The 19,750-nt window shown below is 38.8% G+C and overlaps 3 protein-coding genes across 4 annotated transcripts; 1 reads left to right on the top strand and 2 right to left on the bottom strand.

Annotated features, from left to right (window-relative positions):
* Positions 1-631: 631 nt before the first annotated feature.
* On the top strand, positions 632-4,612 carry LOC121246005 (probable polygalacturonase). Of its 2 annotated transcripts, XM_041143963.1 has the most exons (7): positions 632-1,099; positions 1,892-2,033; positions 2,111-2,209; positions 2,334-2,454; positions 2,548-2,722; positions 2,830-2,900; positions 3,472-4,612. In XM_041143963.1, the coding sequence occupies exons 2-7, from the start codon at positions 2,031-2,033 to the stop codon at positions 4,140-4,142; spliced, it is 1,140 nt and encodes a 379-aa protein (XP_040999897.1). In that variant the 5' UTR covers positions 632-1,099; positions 1,892-2,030; the 3' UTR covers positions 4,143-4,612. The 2 variants fall into 2 exon arrangements, with proteins under 2 accessions (XP_040999897.1, XP_040999896.1); XM_041143962.1 differs by having other exon boundaries at positions 632-1,095; positions 1,892-2,209.
* Positions 4,613-9,469: 4,857 nt separating this feature from the next.
* On the bottom strand, positions 9,470-10,844 carry LOC121246003 (proline-rich receptor-like protein kinase PERK10). The gene is made up of 3 exons (XM_041143959.1): positions 10,743-10,844; positions 10,550-10,634; positions 9,470-10,423 (listed from the first exon to the last, which is right to left on the bottom strand). Exons 1-3 carry the CDS (start codon positions 10,758-10,760, stop codon positions 9,723-9,725), a joined length of 804 nt encoding a protein of 267 aa, XP_040999893.1. The 5' UTR covers positions 10,761-10,844; the 3' UTR covers positions 9,470-9,722.
* A 7,390-nt stretch (positions 10,845-18,234) lies between these two features.
* LOC121246002 (pathogenesis-related protein STH-2-like) lies at positions 18,235-19,581 on the bottom strand. Its single transcript, XM_041143958.1, has 2 exons — positions 19,255-19,581; positions 18,235-19,162 (listed from the first exon to the last, which is right to left on the bottom strand). The coding sequence occupies exons 1-2, from the start codon at positions 19,436-19,438 to the stop codon at positions 18,864-18,866; spliced, it is 483 nt and encodes a 160-aa protein (XP_040999892.1). The 5' UTR covers positions 19,439-19,581; the 3' UTR covers positions 18,235-18,863.
* Between the last annotated feature and the right edge of the window lie 169 nt (positions 19,582-19,750).

Raw genomic sequence — 19,750 nt, 5'->3', positions numbered from 1 at the left:
TATTTTAATAATATTTTATTTAACTTTATAACTTTATCCTTAATTTATCTTACCACTTTTGCGAAAATAAACGTAGCTAAGTGGATTGTTGTCATAGGATCCGTTTGTCTTTCAAAAAAAAAAAAATATTGGTTGAAGGATAGATTACGTGGCAGAATTCGGACCATCACCTAGGGACCCACGAGAGATCCTGATCAGGTGTGTTGTCTTGTGTTATGTTCTGTCAAACGACAAAGTGATTGATGCCAGGCTGGCAACTTTCGACATGATTGAGGTGGCCCACATCCCCCTCTCTCTCTCCCTGTCTGCTCTGTCAATCCACATGCGGTCTCAATGCCCCATGCATCCTCCACTTATTTTTATTCCACCCTTTATTCTCCCATCACCCCAAGTTTCACGCATTCTCCCCGTACCACCCTCGACATCACTCCACGTGTTAACATAGTATAAATTTATAAAAATATTTAATATTATTTCTATTAAATGATTTTAATTTAGTCGAATTAATGGGATTGTTCTCTCATTTTCTTTTTTGTCCTTACACTCATCAATTCATAACAAATGTAAGCAAGCAAAACCACTATTCCCTCGCTGACAATTCTATGGCTCTGTTGGGCCGTTGGCTCTCTCTATCTCTCTGTGATATGGGGCCGTTTCAAACAATTCTGTCGGCGAGAGACGTTATTAATCATATTGGAAGGGAGAAATAATTACCAATTTAGTGGCTAATTATTAATATTATATTCTCTTTGCACTTTGCTGAGCTTGATTTCCGCTTCTGTGCATGGAAAGCTGTCATTTTTTTCCCTTAAAAAACAATGCTACTGTTGTTTTCCCTGCCATTTATAAGCATTGGTTTTTAGTGTCATTTACATAATCAATGCGGATAATAAGCACCTATACAAACTATACTTGCAGAGAGCTCCCCTGTTTTTGTGGGTGCTTCCTCCTCTTCGTCTCCTCCTTACCCTGCTCCTTTTTTTCTCCATCCCGCTGCTGCTGTTTTGTTCTTTTCCGGTGTTTGGGCTTCACCGTCTGTTCTTTGTCTCTTTGGTCAGTGACTGCTCCCAAGGCTTTTGTCCCATGAAGATGCTAGTAAGTACGTTTCTTTTTTCTGGGTTTGTTGTATTTTTCCCTTCATATTTTTTCCTTTTTTGCCAAACCTGATGTTTCAGAACTCGTTTGTTTTGTTTTGGTTTGATTAATTGCCCACATATAATTTTTTTTCTAGTTTTTCTATATCTGTGTTGACTGTTGCAGATTCTTCTTGCTTTCGTCAATAGTTCTGAAGGAGGTGTTCGATTTAAGTTAAATCTATCAGTCTTTCTATGTGTGCAATCTCAAATCTCTTTCATTTTTTTTTTCTAAGATTGCTTTTTAATGGATGATCTTTGATATAATCAAAGTTTGTCTGATCTTGCAAAACTTTTAATGAATGCAGATTTTTTCCAGTTTACTCGTTTACGAACTTATCAAAATATTAAGTAGTTCAGAGTTGGTTAATTTCTGTCTTTTCGGAGGAGAAGCGCAGATTACATTCGTATGTTGTAGTGACAATTCAATGGGCAGCATATTCTACCTGCGTAATGTATTTCTGTGGGTTTCATGAGAATTGATTAATTCACTCTGGAATTTGTATTGATTCTTTCTCATTTTTTTTTTTTTTATAAATAATCAAAGCATTGATTGATTCTCTTTCATGTAACTGATTTGTAGGTCGTTTGAAATCCTCCAATGGTATCCATTTGATCAAATTCTTCATTTTTGTTTGTGCTTGTGCACTTTATCTTCTCATTTTCGTTTTGAATTGCGTGTTAGTAATTAAAACTCTTGCTTGTAGAAATTCTTCTGAGAATCGGTTGCTTCCCATTTTATTTTTGCTGCCTCGCAGGTGGCATTGCTCTTGCTGCTGGCATTTAGCAATGCTGTTAAAACGAAGGGAGAAGAGAGTGATGGACAGTGTGATTACAAGCTGACGTTGGAGCCGAGACCACATAGCGTGTCCATCTTGGAGTTTGGTGCTGTGGGAGATGGTAAAACATTGAATACCCTAGCCTTCCGGAATGCCATTTTCTATCTCAAGTCCTTTGCTGATAAGGGTGGTGCTCAGCTTTATGTGCCACCGGGAAGGTGGCTTACAGGAAGCTTCAATCTTACCAGCCACCTTACACTCTTCTTGGAAAAAGGTGCTGTCATTCTTGGATCTCAGGTAATTTTCGGCCCGTCCCTTTTGCACCACATGTTTATCATTTCTGTCTTATTGGTTTCTGCACCAGTTTGAAGATATTGTGCAAGAAATACTTCTAACAATATTAGTAATTTCTTTTGCTAAGGACCCATCTCATTGGGAAGTTGTTGAACCATTACCATCATATGGAAGAGGGATGGATCTTCCTGGAGGAAGATATCGAAGCTTGATAAATGGATACATGTTACACGACGTAGTGATTACAGGTATATCTAACTATAAGTTTCTTTTTGCCTTTTTTGAAGATGTTTTCTATGTAAGCTGTGCCTCATTTAGACATCCTTTGTTTGCTGCATTAGGTGATAATGGAACCATTAATGGGCAGGGCTCGGTTTGGTGGGATTGGTACAGTGGTCATTCTTTGAATTACAGCCGTCCTCATCTTGTGGAGTTTATAGCGTCTGAATATGTTGTAGTTTCAAATCTTACTTTCTTGAATGCCCCTGCATATAACATCCATCCAGTCTATTGCAGGTATTTATAAAAGCCTTAGCTACTCGTACACGTCCTTTCTCTAAAATATAAGTTTATTTCCTAACAATTGGAGGGATTTGAGTTTATATTTGTTGGATTCAATGCAGTAATGTGCATGTTCTAAATGTCTCCATCTCTTCTCCTCCTTGTTCCCCCTACACTCTTGGTGTAGTCCCAGGTCAGTAAGGATATTTGACTTGCCACTTTTGGTTTCTTGGGAGAAAAATGATATCAGGTGTAAATACTGCTTACTCTCACATCAACTGCCTATTCTTCATAAGTCTATATCTGGTCCACCTGGCCTTTTCTACTGTGTTAATTATAGAAAGCTATTACTTACAGAATTTTATAAAATTTAGTTGCGCCAGAAAACCCAGAGCTGTTGTGATGTTATCTTCTCCCAATTCTTAGGTGAGAACTGGGAAAATATAAGTAGATAGAAACATTTGAATATGTTTTCTCTTTATTTGAACCGTATCTTGTAACTCCGAGCTCTGTTTGGGATGATATCATCTAACCATTTGAAGAAGCATTGTAAATTTGTTGTGATGTTAAGGTCGTATTAAGGTCTCACAGTCCATATTCTGAAATTACATGTCAGTCACTATCTGTTTGCTCCTTTAGTTGATTTACAATCCCCCTTTCTCTCTCTCTAGCATGCATTTGGGGTTCCTCTTTTTTGTTTCAAAATGAATGAATACATGAGAAGATATTTGCTCAGACACATTTATATTCTGTTGTGCTTTCAGATTCTTCTGATAATGTATGCATAGAGGATTGCATCATTGACATGGGCTATGATGCCATTGCCCTCAAGAGTGGTTGGGATGAGTATGGCATTGCTTATGGGAGACCCACCACTAATGTTCACATCAGAAAAGTCCACCTAAAATCATATTCAGGCTCTTCCCTTGCTTTTGGTAGTGAGATGTCTGGTGGCATTTCTGACGTGCATGTTGAGCAGGTCCACCTGTACAACTCGTTTAGCGGCATTGTGTTTAGAACCACCAAGGGCAGAGGTGGTTACATCAAGAGAATAATTATATCAGATGTTGAAATGGAAAACATCTACCTGGGATTTGCTGCCACTGGTCAGTGCGGATCCCATCCAGACAACAACTATGATCCTAATGCTCTCCCTGTTTTAGATCAGATGACCTTGAAGGATGTGATTGGAACAAATATCACAATTGCTGGAAGCTTTACAGGGATAGAAGAATCTCCTTTTACTTCCATCTGTCTATTCAATGTCTCCTTATCGATTAGTTCTGGATCTACTTCCTGGGAATGTTCCAATGTTTGTGGGTTTTCGGAGTCCGTGCTCCCCGAAGCTTGCCCTGACCTTCAAAGCTCAAATCCAATGTCTTCCTCAGCTTGCCTTTCCCTCCTGCATGTAAATGGAAAAGCCGCTTCCTTATGATACCATCCCTCCATTAGTCCATACTACAATCATATTTTTCAGCCCTACCTTACCATGAGGAAAAAACTGAAAGTTCGTCTACCATTTACCATTTCAAGTTAGGCCACATTCTTTCCAATAAGACACATGTCTACACTATTTTGTTTCTTCATCCCCTATATTTGCATTCATGCATGATGCGATGTGCATCTTATTTGTACAGCTTCATTTCTTCATTCATGTGTAAGGAAATTTTTGATAGTGGCGGTGCAGAGGTAATCCGATGCTGTTAGTAGTGCAGTGTAATTTCATTGTAAAATGTTTATTTTAATGTGGAGTGACATATCAAGTGAGATGGAAAATATGAAAGGAAAATTCTAGAGGATCCATGCGAGATTGGAATAAAGGGTTTTGGGTTATCATGGTTAAGATAGATTGTATGAGTTTTATCACTTTTTACTTCTGTATTCCGTTAATATTATTTTGTTTTATTGGCCATTGTCTTCCCCCCACCCCCCTCGATAGAATGTCCAATGTGATATTGTTCCCAGTTGTGAAAGCCTGCTTAAACTCGGACTGGAAAATAGAACCCAAGCCCTGAAAAAGCTTTACAAAATCTAGGCGTTTTAAAGGAACTTGTAACGGCGACTTTTACGTCAAGGAGACATTTCGCCTTTACAAAAGGGGGGAAAAACTCGAAAACTGTTTTCTTTTCTTAAAAGAAAAATTCTATTTGCAAGTCGGTCTAAAAATGCATCCTTTCAGATCTTGACTCATGGGAAGGTTTGGATAAAAAAACTTCTTGACTTATTTAATCTTATATAATTATTATAATATTTTTAAATTTTTACTCAAAATATAATAAACAATTTAATATTTTTAAATCTTAAAATAATAATAATATTATAATAATATTTTATACAACTTTTATCTTAACTCATTGGACCAGGTTTTTGTTACGTTGTTACCGGCCCGGCCCTGACCAGAAGACGGTAAGCTGTGTGTTGAAAGGGAGGATTCGTTTTTTCAACATAGGTAAAATACCCCAACAAAAACATGGGCATGGAAATGGGTTTTGGTTTTCTATTATATTCCACCATCTGTGACATGCTTAAATCATGTGCTCTTCATCCAGATTACCAAACCCAGAAGGGTTGCCATCCGAACACAGTTTTTTGCAATATCTTTGCAACTTGTGATAACACAGTTTTTAACTTTACATCCTTTCATCAATGCAGTATTATCTAATGAATTTGTTGGTGCTTAAATGAACTCTTCATGCTCTTTTAACAGACCGACAGGGATTCACAGAACGAAACTCACATTTTGGCGTATGATAGCCAAATCAATGAAAGTGAACGAAATTTCTTTTTGTAGAAGAAGATGAGGAATCTGAATAAAGGAGCGATGACAAGAGCTAGGTGCATTGTATCATAAGAGGTAAATACTTTTATAAGAACAATATTCTTTTGATTTATATATTACTTGTTCTAGAAGTTCATAAATTTAGTAGGCAAACATGATTGATTGACATTTTTTTGGTCAAGCCTTGGTGAGGTACTTGGAGCTTGACATTAAGGTTTCTTCAATACACCCTTATGTTGGTAGAGCTGCTCAAATTTGTGGATGGGAAACGATTTTATTATGTCGTATGGGTTGTGCATTTCTAGCAGTTTAACGAGGAATCAAGACAGAGGCTTAACATGTTGCAGGATATACATCAATTTGCACGTGGTATCTGCAGGTGCTGCCTTTATTAACTGCGGCTTCAACCTTTCAATGGCCAGGCTCTCTCCCTGTCCTTATTGCCTACAATTTTGTCGGTCTAGTTTTCCTCCTTGCTCATGGGGAGGGGATTTGGGTTATGTTTAGAATTTCCAGTCAAGTGTTATTCTATTTGTTCTTTATTAATTTTTGCTTGTAATTTTTACCAGGGCACAGTTTTGTAAGCATATATTCGGTATCATTCCTGAAAGGCCAAGCAATTTTGTTAAAAACATGCGCTTGCCTGTTTTGACCCATTATTCTGCTTCTTCCATTTTTGAAAATGTATCATGCATACTTAGGATGCCAATTAGATTGTGATTGCAGTATGGGCACTTAATAAAGAGTTAAAGACCAAATATTAGACTTGGGTTAATCTGCACAAGTATTAATCCAATGCTGGAATGGGCATTTTGTTACTTGAGTTAGAGTTACTTTGACACACCATGAAAAGGGTTCTTGGTCTCTCTCTCTCTCCCCACTCAAACTCTAAATACTAGACTCTTAAGGGGTTAAATTTAGAAAACAGCTTCATCTATACTTTGGTATTCTCTACTTTGTTAGAGAAAGGATAAAATTGATGACTAGATTTCATGGCTCCCAATCCAGTTGGAAGCTGGCATCTAGCTGGCGCCTTCATGATAGCAACTTTCTTCACTCCAGTACCTCATCCTTTGCAGCCGGTTAACATGTTTTTTTGTGGATTATTTTCGTGTGACTGTGAAAATTGTGTGGCCTAATTGCAGTTGCGCTTGTGCAGGCTGGAGATGCAGTTTGAGCTATGTGCACTTTTGATCGTACTTTGGACATGCAGTTTCTATCCCTTTGGTAGGTTGCCTTCCATCCCTTTGCATTGTGCTTGTTGATTTTCCTCTCTGTTATGTGCACTTTATTTTGCCATGGTTAGCTTCTGCATTCTGGTTGTTGGGTTGAGCTAATTAGGCTACAAGGTTGAGAATTTTCTGCTTTTTCTTGGTTGTGCCGTTAACTTGCATGAAGGCCATGCAAGTGGTGCAAAGCCGGGTCCTGTGGGTTTTGGGTTGTTCTTGTTGGGTTTGTGCTCCTTTTGGAGTCCCACACCGATGAGATTTGTAAAGGGAGCCAAGACACATGGCCTATAAATAAGGTGCTTGGCCTCTTAGTTAATTACACCAAATCATAAGTTTAATTAGTAACTTGTGACTCTAAGAAAATTCCTCTATTAACCTTTTTTGTAAAAAGGAAAGAAATAAGAGTTAAAGTTTTGCTAGTGGGGAAGCTTTGTGGGTGTCATTTGGGGTGAGGAGAAAAATTGTGTGATTGTAATAATTTTTCACATAGTGTATTTTTTTTTCTTTGGGTCTGGTGGTTTTTCTCCTATTTTTGGGAGTTTCCACATAAATTCTTGTGTTGTTATTATTTCTCTGTTTTTCTTCATATTTCACCAAAAAAGTGGATCCTGGGGGTGAATTTGAGAGATCCAAATTCTTAATAAGTGGTATCAGAGCCACTAGGTTCTTTTTGGTGGTGGAGCTTTGGTGTGGTAATGTGGATACGTACAGTCTAAGGAGGTTCTGTCTAGGAGATTGGTATTTAAGTGGTCTAGTGTGACCCTCCAATATTTCCTGTGAATCTTGAAGTTCTGTCAAGGAAAGAATAATTTTTCTTGGGAACTTACTTAGTGAGTACTATTCATTTTTACGGTAAAAATTCATCGAAGCAATGTCAGGAAATAAGGCTTCAAATTCTATCAGATATGAGGTGGAGAAATTTGATGGGAGAATCAATTTTGGCTTGTGGCAAGTTCAAGTCAAGGATGTTTGATTCAATTAGGATTACACAAGGCGTTGAAAGATAGACCAACCCTTGAAGTCAGCAGTAATACTAGCGTGATTGATGAAACAAAGAGCAGATCTGTAATGAGCGATGAAGATTGGAAGGATCTGGATTTGAGAGCAGCAAGTGCGATACGTCTGTGCTTGACCAAGAATGTACTTGCAAATGTACATGGAATATCTACGGCAAAGGAACTCTGGGAAAAACTCGAAGAGTTGTATCAGACGAAATGTGTCTCGAATCGGGTGTACCTGAAGGAGCAGTTTCATACACTGCGGCTGAGTGAAGGTACGACTATTTCAGATCATTTAAGTGTTCTCAATGGCATTGTCTCTGAGTTAGAATCTGTTGGAGTTAAAATTGATGATAAGGATCAAACTTTGAGGCTCATCTGGTCTCTTCCACCTTCTTATGAGCATATGAAGCCTATTTTGATATATGGGAATGAGAAAATAATTTTTTTCAGAAGTTACCAGTAAACTCTTTTCTGAAGAAAGAAGATTAGGTGGTGGAAGAAATAGTCTACCTGAAAACTTTGCATTGGTAGTAGCTAGTAATGGGAAGAAGAAGAACTCCATGAAGATGAAAGTAGTCTGCTGGGGGTGTGGACAATCTGGGCACGTCAAGAAAAATTATCCAAGAGTAGGAGTAGGTTCGGCAAGTGGCTCCAAGTCAGTAAATGGAGATACTGGTAATGAAACTAATGTTGTGTCTCTCTCCATGGAAGACGATGTCTGTTAAAGGGACATGTACATCCTCATGGCATGTCGCTAATTTTCAAAGTTGTCATGATAAAGGATGTGTTAATGTTAGCGGGTCCACAAGTTTGCACATAGACATTGGTTTCGCATTAATGTAGGGTGTGTGGTGGAAATTTATGTCGATGGCTGATGAACTTACAAGAAAACCAAACGTGGAAGTTGCACCATAATTTTTCAGTAAGATTATTTTCGACACGAGCCGAAATTGAAATGCTTGGAATTAGTTTATTCTGAGTGGGTATGCTTTTATGGTGGAGCATGATGGCAGAAGCTATGAAGATCTTCATTGCGCTAGAGCGTGGCTGTGGGACTAGCCAAAGTTGCAAGGTGGAGATTGTTGGGTTTGTGCTCCTTTTGGAGTCCCACACCGATGGGATTTGTAAAGGGAGCCAAGGCACATGGCCTATAAATAGGGTGCTTGGCCTCTTAGTTAATTACACCAAGTCATAAGCTTAATTAGTAACTTGTGACTCTAAGAAAATTCCTCTATTAACCTTTTTTGTAAAAAGGAAAGAGGTGAGAGTTAAAGTTTTGCTAGTGGGGAAGCTTTGTGGGTGTCATTTGGGGTGAAGAGAAAAATTGTGTTATTGTAATAATTTTTCACATAGTATATTTTTTTCTCTGGGTCTGGTGGTTTTTCTCCTTTTTTAGGAGTTTTCACGTAAATTATTGTGTTGTTATTATTTCTCTATTTTTCTTCATATTTCACCAAAAAAGTAGATCCTGAGATGAATTTGGGAGGTCCAAATTCCTAACAGTTCTTAGGCATTTCCTTTTGCCATTTTATGGCGCATGTATGCATCACACCAAGGTAGGCCCCATTGGTATGGTACTTGGTATTTTTCTTATATGAAGCTGAACTTACCCAAAAAAGAAAAAGGAAAAATACAAACATAAGGATAGTAAGGGGAGAGAAGACTAAGATGCTTAACCAGATTTTAGAGATCAAGATGCTAATATTGAGACTCTTTTAAAAGTTTTATTTATTTCATAATGACTCAATGTATGTTAATTTAATTACACGTCTTATACTACGTACTACCTGCTGGCCCTCAGAAGTCAGAACCCAGAAAATAAAAATAAGAAAAGCTTCCACAACACACAAGCCTGGAATCCAATTCTTTTCTAAATCTTCTCACATGCTTATGAGAAAATATTACTGTTCCATTATATTCTATTCTTTTGCTGATAAACCCTCATTAACTTTCTTCCAAGTCTCTTTGGGAGGCATGGGAGCTCCCTTACAGGCCTTTATTTTTTTCTACATTATCCTACAAGCATTTGGATTTTCTTCACTAAATATTGATATGATATTTCCATTGCTACTGTTGTTATTATGGTTGTCATCACTGTAGTGGTCCATCCTACTGTAATGTATGCGTCGTGGCGGTGACCGGACATACTCATATTCGGTGACATAAGGTGATGGCCTGTATGTGTTGTAGCTGTGTGTAACATACATGGGTTGTGGTGGCTCTTGTGGCAATCCTTGGCCCGTATGGTACTTATGCTGATCTCCACTATAACCATGACTGTAACTGTATCTGTAGCCGTAGTCAGGTGGATGGCGGTATATTACATGGACCTCTCCTACATCTTTTGGTCCAGTGGGTTTGTCTGTTGGTTGGCTTACGTAATTGTCTGGAGCCCTAGGTGGTGGTGCAGTATCTGCTAGTGGATTCTCAGGTGGTGCTGGGGGTTCTTTTGGTGGATCTGGTGGTGGGGCTGCTTCGGCTGGCAGTGCTTCTGGTGGGGGAGGGTTCGGTGCATCAGGGGCTGGTTCACCACCTTCCTGAGGTGCTTGTTCTGTTGGTGGAGCAGGGGGCTCTGTTGGTACCATGTATGAACAAATGGTAGCAATTTTCCTTGTCTTCTTAAGGGCTTTGACAATTTTTTCTGGATCTGCCCACCCTATTATCGTTAATTTCTGTTGAGAGAAGTCGATGTGGAAATCATATATACCTGTGGAAAATCAAAGCCAACTCAAGAATTAGCAGGCACACCCAATTTTGTAGATGATTCTCTGCTACCATGAAGGAAAATTCAGAAGAAAATAATTCAGGAACTTTCTTGATATCAGTTGCTTACCATTAATGCCATGTACTGCTTTCTTTATCTTTTGTACACACCCATTGCAGTCCATTCGGACCTGTATCTCAGTGACTTGAGGTTTCTGCATTTGAAAAAGACTAGTCGGTTGGAAAATCCCTTGCAATGTACAATATGGAAATTAAATATTCTGCATAAAAATGATATAGGTGATGTGGGTTTGGAGGCTTACCTCTAACTCGGGAATCATGAGGCAATAAGGAAGATAGAGGAACAAAGAGATGTTTGCTTGGTATGTATGGCGTATTGGAGATGATGAAGTGAGAATGAAGAATCCAATAGGTGGCATTTATTTGTACACGGGGTTGGAATACTTTAAAAGCAAAAGGAGTGGGACATGCAAGGAATCTCTTTATAGGAATGGAAAGAAAGAAGGGCATTGATAGCTTGATTATCTTCCAGGAGTCATCAAGAAAGGGGTTTCGAAGGGAATTTACTTTATGACGGATGGCCATCTATAATCAGGGGACGTCAGAGAGACAGATTAGGATATCCAAAACCGTCCATGCAAAATAGTTAAAGTTAGAGCAGATGACAAAAAACCTTGCATGCATGCTTTCTGGGTCAAACAATCAAAAGCAGCTTTATAGGCTGAAGGATATCCACTATCAAGGAATTCTTTTGTCACAAGAAACCGCTATCAAATTGTCTATGCAATCATAGAGATGTAGTTTATCTCTCTAACGATATTTTGGAGTTGGAAGGCACAAACCTTCTTTCATTTTTGTTGTAAAGGTTGATAGAGATTGAAAATAAGATTCCCCTACTGAAATTGACTCAGGAAATTAAATATTTTGCTGTTAGTTTTATTAGTACATTGGGGATTTCTTAGTTTTAGATTTACTTCATAATCTAAACTACTAATGCTTGTTTTTATGTGATAATTCATTCGAGCCAACTGATTCTGTTCTTATGCTAAATAAGTTGCCGTACCTTTAAGTGGTACCATGAATAGGCAGTTTTGACTTCGAACTTGTCGAACAGTCGAATTTGCTGCATAATCCGTGAAGAACTGCTCAGTTTTTTTGTAGTTGCAAGTTTTTAAGTAGCTATTTGAGATCCATTGCTTACATTTTGCTTGATAGCAACTTGGTGAATCCACTTTTAATTATGCCTAGTATTGCTGCTTGTTCGAGAGGGAGTACTTCTGCTTAAACTTGGAGATTCCTTCATATAGTTACTTACTTGATGCCTACTGGCTTCAATTTAGCTAGTCTTTCTTGATTTTAAACATGGTGCGAGGTTCAATGTAGATGATTTTTCAGGCACCTCAAGGTTGGTGACTCCAATATATTGCCTGCCAAATGCCCTCTCGACATTAATGGAGTACTAAACAATCTGTTCTACACCCCATTTACTGGGCATGTGTTGCTTTTTCAAGGACTCATTGATTAAAAGCTATTTCTGGACATGAGCATATGCAACATTTTATACTATAAATTTCATACAAAGGGATTTGGACTGTGGAAGACCGGAAGTTATTGTTAAATGAGGTGCATTTTCGTATAATCGCATAATTATTTTACTACTCATTTTATAAAAATATCCTCATTTTAAAATAAAGTTGTGAAATAATTGTAAAAAGGGTTATATCTTTATCATTTTCCCAAGGTTTAGGCTCTCTCTCTTTTTGTTTTTCATGAAACTTTGTCTACTTATCAATAAGGTCTTTAAATGAAAATCTGGAAAAATCAAATAGCTCATCAATATGACAGTAGAATTCTGCTATTTATAAATGAGTGCGTAAACATGCTACTTATTGTGAGACGAGCAATTATACAAATTCAAAAGTTCAATATTTTTTATGCTAATTAATTAATGTGACACATTTTGACATTAATGGTGTGTTTAATGTCTCAATGTATAGGCTTCCAAATAGTCCTCTCTCTCTCTCTCTCTCTCTCTATATATATATATATATATATATATATATAGACAATCTCAAAGAGTAAAATAGAGTTCATAGCCATTGTATCATATGTTCAATTTTCCCAATTAGAGGAGTGAAAGGAGAGCTATATGAATATGTAATAGTTTTATAATGGATTAAGGATATTAAAGAAAGATCACACTTCGAGGGTGAGAAAACCTCTAGATTTACAGAGAGAAAGTGAGAGAAAAAGATTCAAATTTTTTTCAGGATAACCAAACAACAGAGCCTCTGGCTCATTACAAAGCAGGTGACCCTCAAAAGAGCCTAGGGTCCTTGACAGAAATTAAGACAACTAAGTTTACTCGATCCATATATGGGCCTAGCCCATACTCGAAACACCATGTAAGGCTTGAGATTCTCAAGGCCGACGCTAACAAAACACACTTAAGGAAATAAGACTACTACAACCCAAATAAATACCACTTCAGTCTACTTAACAAGATGGCCCACATGGCTCATACCCAACTAAAGTAACAATTGAAGTAACTCAACTGAACTCCCTTCCCTTCTTTCGTACTTGACTCTAGAATTCCAAAAAATGCCATCCTTCTCGCCTTCTTCGTCGCCATCTCTAGAGTTTGGCTCGATGGGCATGTTACAGACCCTCCCCTCTTAGAAGACCTTGCCCACAAGGTAGGGGTAGTCTTCCTTGAGCTGCCGATGGTCTCCCATATCGTCTCTTCAGCATTCTACCCTCGGCAGTGGATGGAGAGTTTTGGTTGTGGCTGGTTGCAAACTTTGGTCAAACGGTGCCTAAGGACTTCTTCAGGCTCTGACTTTAGAACCCCATGGAGTCCACTGGCGGAAGCTTAGGCACCACTGTAAACCTTGCCCCGATTTTCTTTTTAAACTGAGATATATGAAATGTTGGATGAATCCTTGCAGTTGAGGGTAGATCCAGTTTATAGGCCACAGATCCCACCCTTTGAAGGATCTGGAAGGGACCGTAATGCCTCAGGGATAGCTTGAGGTCACGGCAGTGGGAGATGGAGATCTGTTGGTACGACTAAAGGCGCATGTATACCCAATCACCAACCTGAAGTTCTTGTTCCGTCCTTTTGAGATCCGAATATTTTTTCATCATTTCTTGCGCTCTATGTAAATTATGCTTGAGAATTTATAAAATCTGGCCCCTAGTCAGTAAACTAGTTTCCATAGCTTCTAGTCTAGCAGTCCGTTGGATGTAATTGATGAGTCTTGGTGGAGGGTATCCATACAGGGCTTGAAATGTGGTGAGTTTAGTGAAGTGGTGTAGGGTTGTGTTGTACCACCACTCAGTTAGAGGTACCCAAGTAGACTAATCTTCGGGTTTGTCACCCGAGAAACATCGTAAGTAGTTCTCCACTGCCTTGTTAACAGCCTCTGTCTGACCATTCATTTAAGGATGGTAGGCAGTACTCATGTTCATTTGCACCCTTTAGGGTGGGAAAAACTCATACCAAAATTTACTTGTATACTTATTGTCCCTGTTTGAAACAATGGACAGTGGTAGCCCATGCAATTTAATGGACAGTGGTAGCCCATGCAATTTGAAAACACTTAAAAAAAAAAAAAAAACTCTGCTACTGTTTAGGTAGTATAAGGGTGTTTGAGGGGAACAAAGTGTGCATAGTTGGTGAGTTTGTCCACTACTACCCACAAGCTATTAAATCCTTGTGAATTAGGCAGTCCATTGATGAAATCCATAATAATATGGGACCCTGGTTGTTGGGGTATAGGAAGGGGGTTGGAGTAACCCACTAGGCAGGTTGTTATCAATTTTTATTCGCTGGCACAAATCACAATCTCTTATGAACTGCTTGACATTTTTTTTTAATCCTGGTCAGTAGAACTCCTTTCTAACTCTGAACGATCTTATCATACCCTGAGTGGCCTCCCCACGGACTGTTGTGCATAAACTCCAATAATTTAGCATTAAATGATCATTGGGATGGAATATATAGCCTATTTTTATACAAAAGCAACTCCCCTCTCAACGAGTAAGCTGGGGCCAATTTATTCTCTTTACACTATCTCACCAACTGTTGAAGATCTTCTTCCTCTCCATATGCCATCTTTAACTCTTCGACCCATCCCATAAATTAAGGAAATAGAGCATTTTCCTTTAGTTTCCTTTCGGGACAATGTATTAGCCACCACATTTTCTTTTCCCTTCTTATACTCTAACAAAATTCATACCCCAACTGGTTGGTGACCCATTTTTGTTGTACAGGGGTGCCTACTTTTTGATCTAGCAAGTATTTCAACCTTTGTTGCCAAGATCCTTTGGATCAATTGGCAATACCTTAGTTTCTCATTAAGAGAACCAAGGATTGAATCCCCCATCCCCATGTATATAAAAAAAATGTATTTCAAGCTTTGTTGGCTAGTCTTTATCACAAAGGGCTGTCCTAATAAGTATGGCCTCCATTTTTACACCGCTGCCATAATTGTGTACAACTTCTTCTTTTAGGTCGACATATAGTTAGTTCTTCCCTTCAAAGCTTGGCTAAATAAATCCAATGGTCTTCTTTTTGCATTAAAACAGCCCCCATTACTGAACCCAATGCATCATATTCAATCACAAAGAGAAAAGAGAAATCAAGTAGTACTAACACTGGCCGTTTCACCACAGCTTGCTTAAGTTGATAAAAAAACATCCTTAGATTTTTTTTGTCCATTCAAAGTTATTCTTTTTCAGCATGTCGGTAAGTGGGACAGCTATCTCCCCATAACCCTTTATAAATCTCTGGTAATAGCTGGTGAGGCCCAAAAATTCCCTTAGACCTTTTAAAGTGCTCGGGAGTGGCCAATCCTTTATGGCTGCCAATTCTGAAATAAAGTTGCCAATGTATGCTACTTCACGACAACCAAAACTGCACTTACCACGTTTAGCATTAAGTTGGTGTTGTCTCAATGTGTCCAGGGTAAGTTTCAAGTGTTCCATGCTCATTTTCACTCTTGCTGTAAACTAAAATGTCGTAAAAAACACCAACACAAATCTGCGAAGGAAGGGTCTAAATACCTCGTTTATCAACCTTGGAAAGGTGGATGGTGCGTTGGTCAGCCCGAAGAGCATCACTAGGAACTTGTAGTGTCCATCGTGGGTTCGAAAAGCTGTCTTGGAAAAATCTTCAAGTTTGATCCTTATTTGGTGCTACTCGAACCTTAACTCTAATAGTTTCGAGAAAACTTCAACCCTTACAATTCATCTATTAACTCTTCTACCACCAGAATGAAAAATTTATCCTTGATGGTGGCTTGATTTACACCCCTATAATCGACATATAACCTCCATGAACCGTCGACCTTTTGAACTAAGAGAACGGGTGAGGAGTAGGGACTTTGGCTAGGTTGTATGACCCCTGAATCCAGAAGATCCCTTACAATTTCTTCAATTTCCTCATTTTGGTAATACGAATAATGGTAAGGCCTTATAGAAATAGGCTTGGTACCTGGCAGCAAATTGATAGCATGGTCCCTAGCCCGGGTAGGGGGTAGTCCTTTAGGCTCATGGAATACATTCTCATAGGACTGCAACAAAGTCTGAATCGTGGCTAAATCCCCTTCTACTTTCTGCTGTTTATCTTCTATTATCCCTTCCATAACATGCAAAAACACTATCTTTTTTCTAACTTGTTTCCTTGGTGTAGAGACCCCTCTTCAATTAAGTGTGCTGGAGTTAAGCCTTGGAGGGTCATGGTGTTTCCTTGGTAATGGAACTGCATGGTCAACTTTCCAAGATTCCACAAAATGGGTCCAAACTGCCTGAGCCATTGCACTCCTAAAACCATGTCACACCCTGCAAGTACTAACACATGAACATCCAAAGTAAAGACCACCTTCTGGATTTTCACCATCACAACTTTACTTTTCCATTCACCAGGGAGCAAGTTACCATTGGCCACTTTTACATTGACTTTTTTAAGGATTATTTGGGGCAAAGCAACTTTGTTTAATATTGCTGGGTCTAGGAAGTTATGGGTTCACCTTGTATCAATAAGGATGGTAATCCAAGTATTTCCTATGGTACCCTTTACTCTCATTGTCTTGGGCCCGAAGGAGACTATCAAAGCATGCAAGGATATCTTGGAATTTACCTGTACAACATTAACTTCCCCCACTGTCATTGTATTTTCCACTCTAGGTTAGTTTTCTTCAAGAGTTCCTTCTTCATCATTTTTAGTCAAGACTTCCTCTAGTAAATACAATCTTGGGTTTTGGCATTTATAACATAGGTTCCATTTGGTGTCACAATAATAACATAGCCCTTTATCCCTCCAATCTTTCATTTGAGCTTGGTTAATCTTGTGAACTGTCAGGTTATTTTTTTGTGGGTTCAGCTGGTTGTTTTTTTGTTGGGTGGGGTTTTCAATAAACCTGGTTCTGTTGAAGGGTAGTGAGTGGGTTTGGTCTATTTCTTGGCTAGGTTGAGGTTATCTTCTAGGATTTTGGCGAGGCTATACGTTGTAGCTAGGGTTGAGGGACTAAACATTCTCACTGGAAGTTTAATCTCATCCTTTAGGCTACTTAAGAAACAACTTAGTTTATAGGGGTCAGATAACCTCCTCAATTTGTTGGCTAAGGATTCAAACCTTGCCTTATATTCTTCCATAGAACCTCCTTGCCTTAGCCTAGTTAGGGCTTCATAACATCATCATAGGCATTAGGACCAAATTGTAGGAATAAGGATCTAACTAGGGAATCCCAGTCAGTTAGCTGGTCAGATTCTTCAAGGTTTTGAAACCACACAAGGGCCTGCTCTTCCATGTGAAATGAGGCCAACCGTATTCGGTGTTGGGGTAAAGTGTTGTAAAAAGAGAAAAATTAGTTTACTTTATATAACCAACCCGTGGGGTCTTTCCCATGAAACAATGGGAAATCCAGTCTGATAGATCTGGTTTGCACTTCCCCACCTCTTCCCAATTCAACACCCTCAATGAAGAGCCACCTGGGCTGTTGCTTCCGTTTCTTTTTTGCATTTCAGCTGTTTAATATGTCATATGTTGCATCATTGCTTCCATTTGTCTTTTCAGGGTTGCCAGATCTGCATCGATGGACTTTTTCAAGGCTACCAGACCATCTTGCAGTTGTGTCATGCGGGTTCTTTCAGCCATAAAAATCATATTTTTCTCATAGAATCCGGTATCTCTCTAATACCAAATGTAACGGTTTTATAATGGATTAAGGGTATTAAAGAAAGATCCCACTTGGAAGGTGAGAAAACCTCCAGATTTAGATAAAGAAAGTGAGAGAAAAAGATTCCAATTATTTTTAGAATAACCAAACAACAGTCTCTGGTTCATTACAAAGCAGGTGACCCTCAGATGGACCTAACGTCTTTGACGGAAATTAAGACCACTAAATATACTTGATCCAGATACGGGTCCAGCCCAGACTCGAAACATTACGTAAGGCCTGAAATTCTCAAGGCCGACACTTACAAAACACTCAAGAAAATAACACTACCACAACCCAAATAAATACCACTTCAGTCCACTTAACAACATGGCCCATACCCAACTAAAGTACTAACTGAACTGAACTCCCTTCCCTTCCTTCGTACTTGACTCTAGACTCCCAGAAGATGCCATCCTTCTCGCCTTCTTCATCGCCATCTCTGGAGTTTGGCTTGATGGGCGTGTTACAGAATATTGAAGGAGCAAATCCATTTTAGGCGGTACGAGTATGCTTTATTAAAATAAATACTATACTCAAATAGAGTATTAAAGAAAATGAGCTGTTACTTTGAGTTTAGCTGGACCTGGATTGTGGGGCATATACAGGCTGGCTATGCATCGCTTGAATTCCCCATCCTTGTTTTGTTATGGCATATACAGGAGGACCCACCAAAAAGGTTGATTCCAAGCTGTCGACATCACCTTAAAGGAAGATTCCTCTTGAATCCATAATTCCTCAAATAAATTGGCCAGGGGAAGATAGAGATCAGCACCAGCAGTATTTGGGAGTCTGAAGAGGTGGCTAGGAAATGAGATACTGCAGAATTTAGGAATTAAATTGAGTCAGATGGGATTGTGGCAATGACTCTTTCTAGTCTCTCTTTCATGTTGACTTTGCCTCATCTTCCAGTTGTCCAAGTATACAGACTGTCACTGAAACAAATGTCAATGAGCTCGCAGCCCATGTTGGTTAATGAAGTTGTTGGGACTGCTAGAACACACTTTTTAATCGCTCTATAACAGATTGAGTTGTAAATTTGTAATCACAAACAATAAGGTGATGGTAATTCACATATTAATTATCTTTTGCACAATCTCAAAGAACAAAAAAGAAAATTTCTTGGAAGAAAGCAAGACATACATACACTCAGATAGAATCATCCATTAAAGCCAGATGCCGAAAATCATTACATGACTTGTTTTAAGTATAGGCACGAGGGTGCGCCAAGAGGTAGGCCTCCACAACTTCGTACATCCCTATGGCTCTGTCCTTTCCAAGCTCAATATCCTCTTCTTTGATCTCTACACCTTCTTTTGCTTTGTATTCACTGCTCAACTTACAGATACATCCTCCTCTGCCATATCCCTCAAACTTCACCTCATAGGTAATATATTCAAGCTTGTCCATTAATGCATCGCCTTCGATCAAAGTGTGCTTGCATGTGAACTTCTCCTCATCAATTGCATCAATCCTGTGCCTCACATATTTGAAAGGACTTGCTGCAGATTGTAACAAACAGACCATTTTTATTATGTTACAACTAACATAACTACATATTTGTTTTCAAAATACAGATCATATTGCTAATTACCTTCAGTGAAATTGATCTGTTTGATGCTCCCAGCCTCTCCTTGGCCTTCAACAAATTCAATACTCTTTATGGATGAGAACATGAGCTTGGGGCAGATGTTATGGGAGTCCATGATCAAGGCCTTGAACATCCTGTCCGGAGTAACCTGAGTTGCAAAAGAATGGCTGATTTTGATGACACCCATAACTGCTGAAACTACGAACCAAGGGCAATGCTACGAAGAAAGAGATGAAATGAAGGGGATCAGTGAGGGAATTGTATTGAGAGGGGAATGGGAAGACCTTATTTTTGTAGCTATGCAGAAATTGGGGAGAGGGTAGGTGGCTTTAGCTTGATTTAATATTGTAATATTCGTCTATGTTCAAAGTCCATTGTGGTGTTCAATTATAATATGAACCTGAACTCTTTGTGAAGTCGACCATATCAACACGGGGTGGAAGATTCTTTTTAAGAAAGAAAAATATCCAGGGTCACGATTAGTGACACGGAGTTTCCA

Source organism: Juglans microcarpa x Juglans regia, chromosome 1S (assembly GCF_004785595.1).
Source record: "Juglans microcarpa x Juglans regia isolate MS1-56 chromosome 1S, Jm3101_v1.0, whole genome shotgun sequence".
In the NCBI taxonomy this organism is placed as follows: Eukaryota; Viridiplantae; Streptophyta; class Magnoliopsida; order Fagales; family Juglandaceae; genus Juglans; species Juglans microcarpa x Juglans regia.
Note: the sequence above shows the minus strand (reverse complement) of the source record. Positions and strands in the feature narration are given on the sequence as shown.

Bases quoted from the DNA above. Each gene is read 5' to 3' on its own strand.
- LOC121246005 (XM_041143962.1), top strand. The intron at 2,723-2,829 runs GTATTTATAAAA...GATTCAATGCAG, and splicing joins ATCCATCCAGTCTATTGCAG to TAATGTGCATGTTCTAAATG. The intron at 2,901-3,471 runs GTCAGTAAGGAT...TTGTGCTTTCAG, and splicing joins CACTCTTGGTGTAGTCCCAG to ATTCTTCTGATAATGTATGC.
- LOC121246002 (XM_041143958.1), bottom strand. From the start codon at position 19,438: ATGGGTGTCATCAAAATCAGCCATTCTTTTGCAACTCAGGTTACTCCG. The intron at 19,163-19,254 runs GTAATTAGCAAT...TACAATCTGCAG, and splicing joins ACAGATCAATTTCACTGAAG to CAAGTCCTTTCAAATATGTG.
- LOC121246003 (XM_041143959.1), bottom strand. The intron at 10,424-10,549 runs GTAAGCAACTGA...GATTTTCCACAG, and splicing joins AGCAGTACATGGCATTAATG to GTATATATGATTTCCACATC.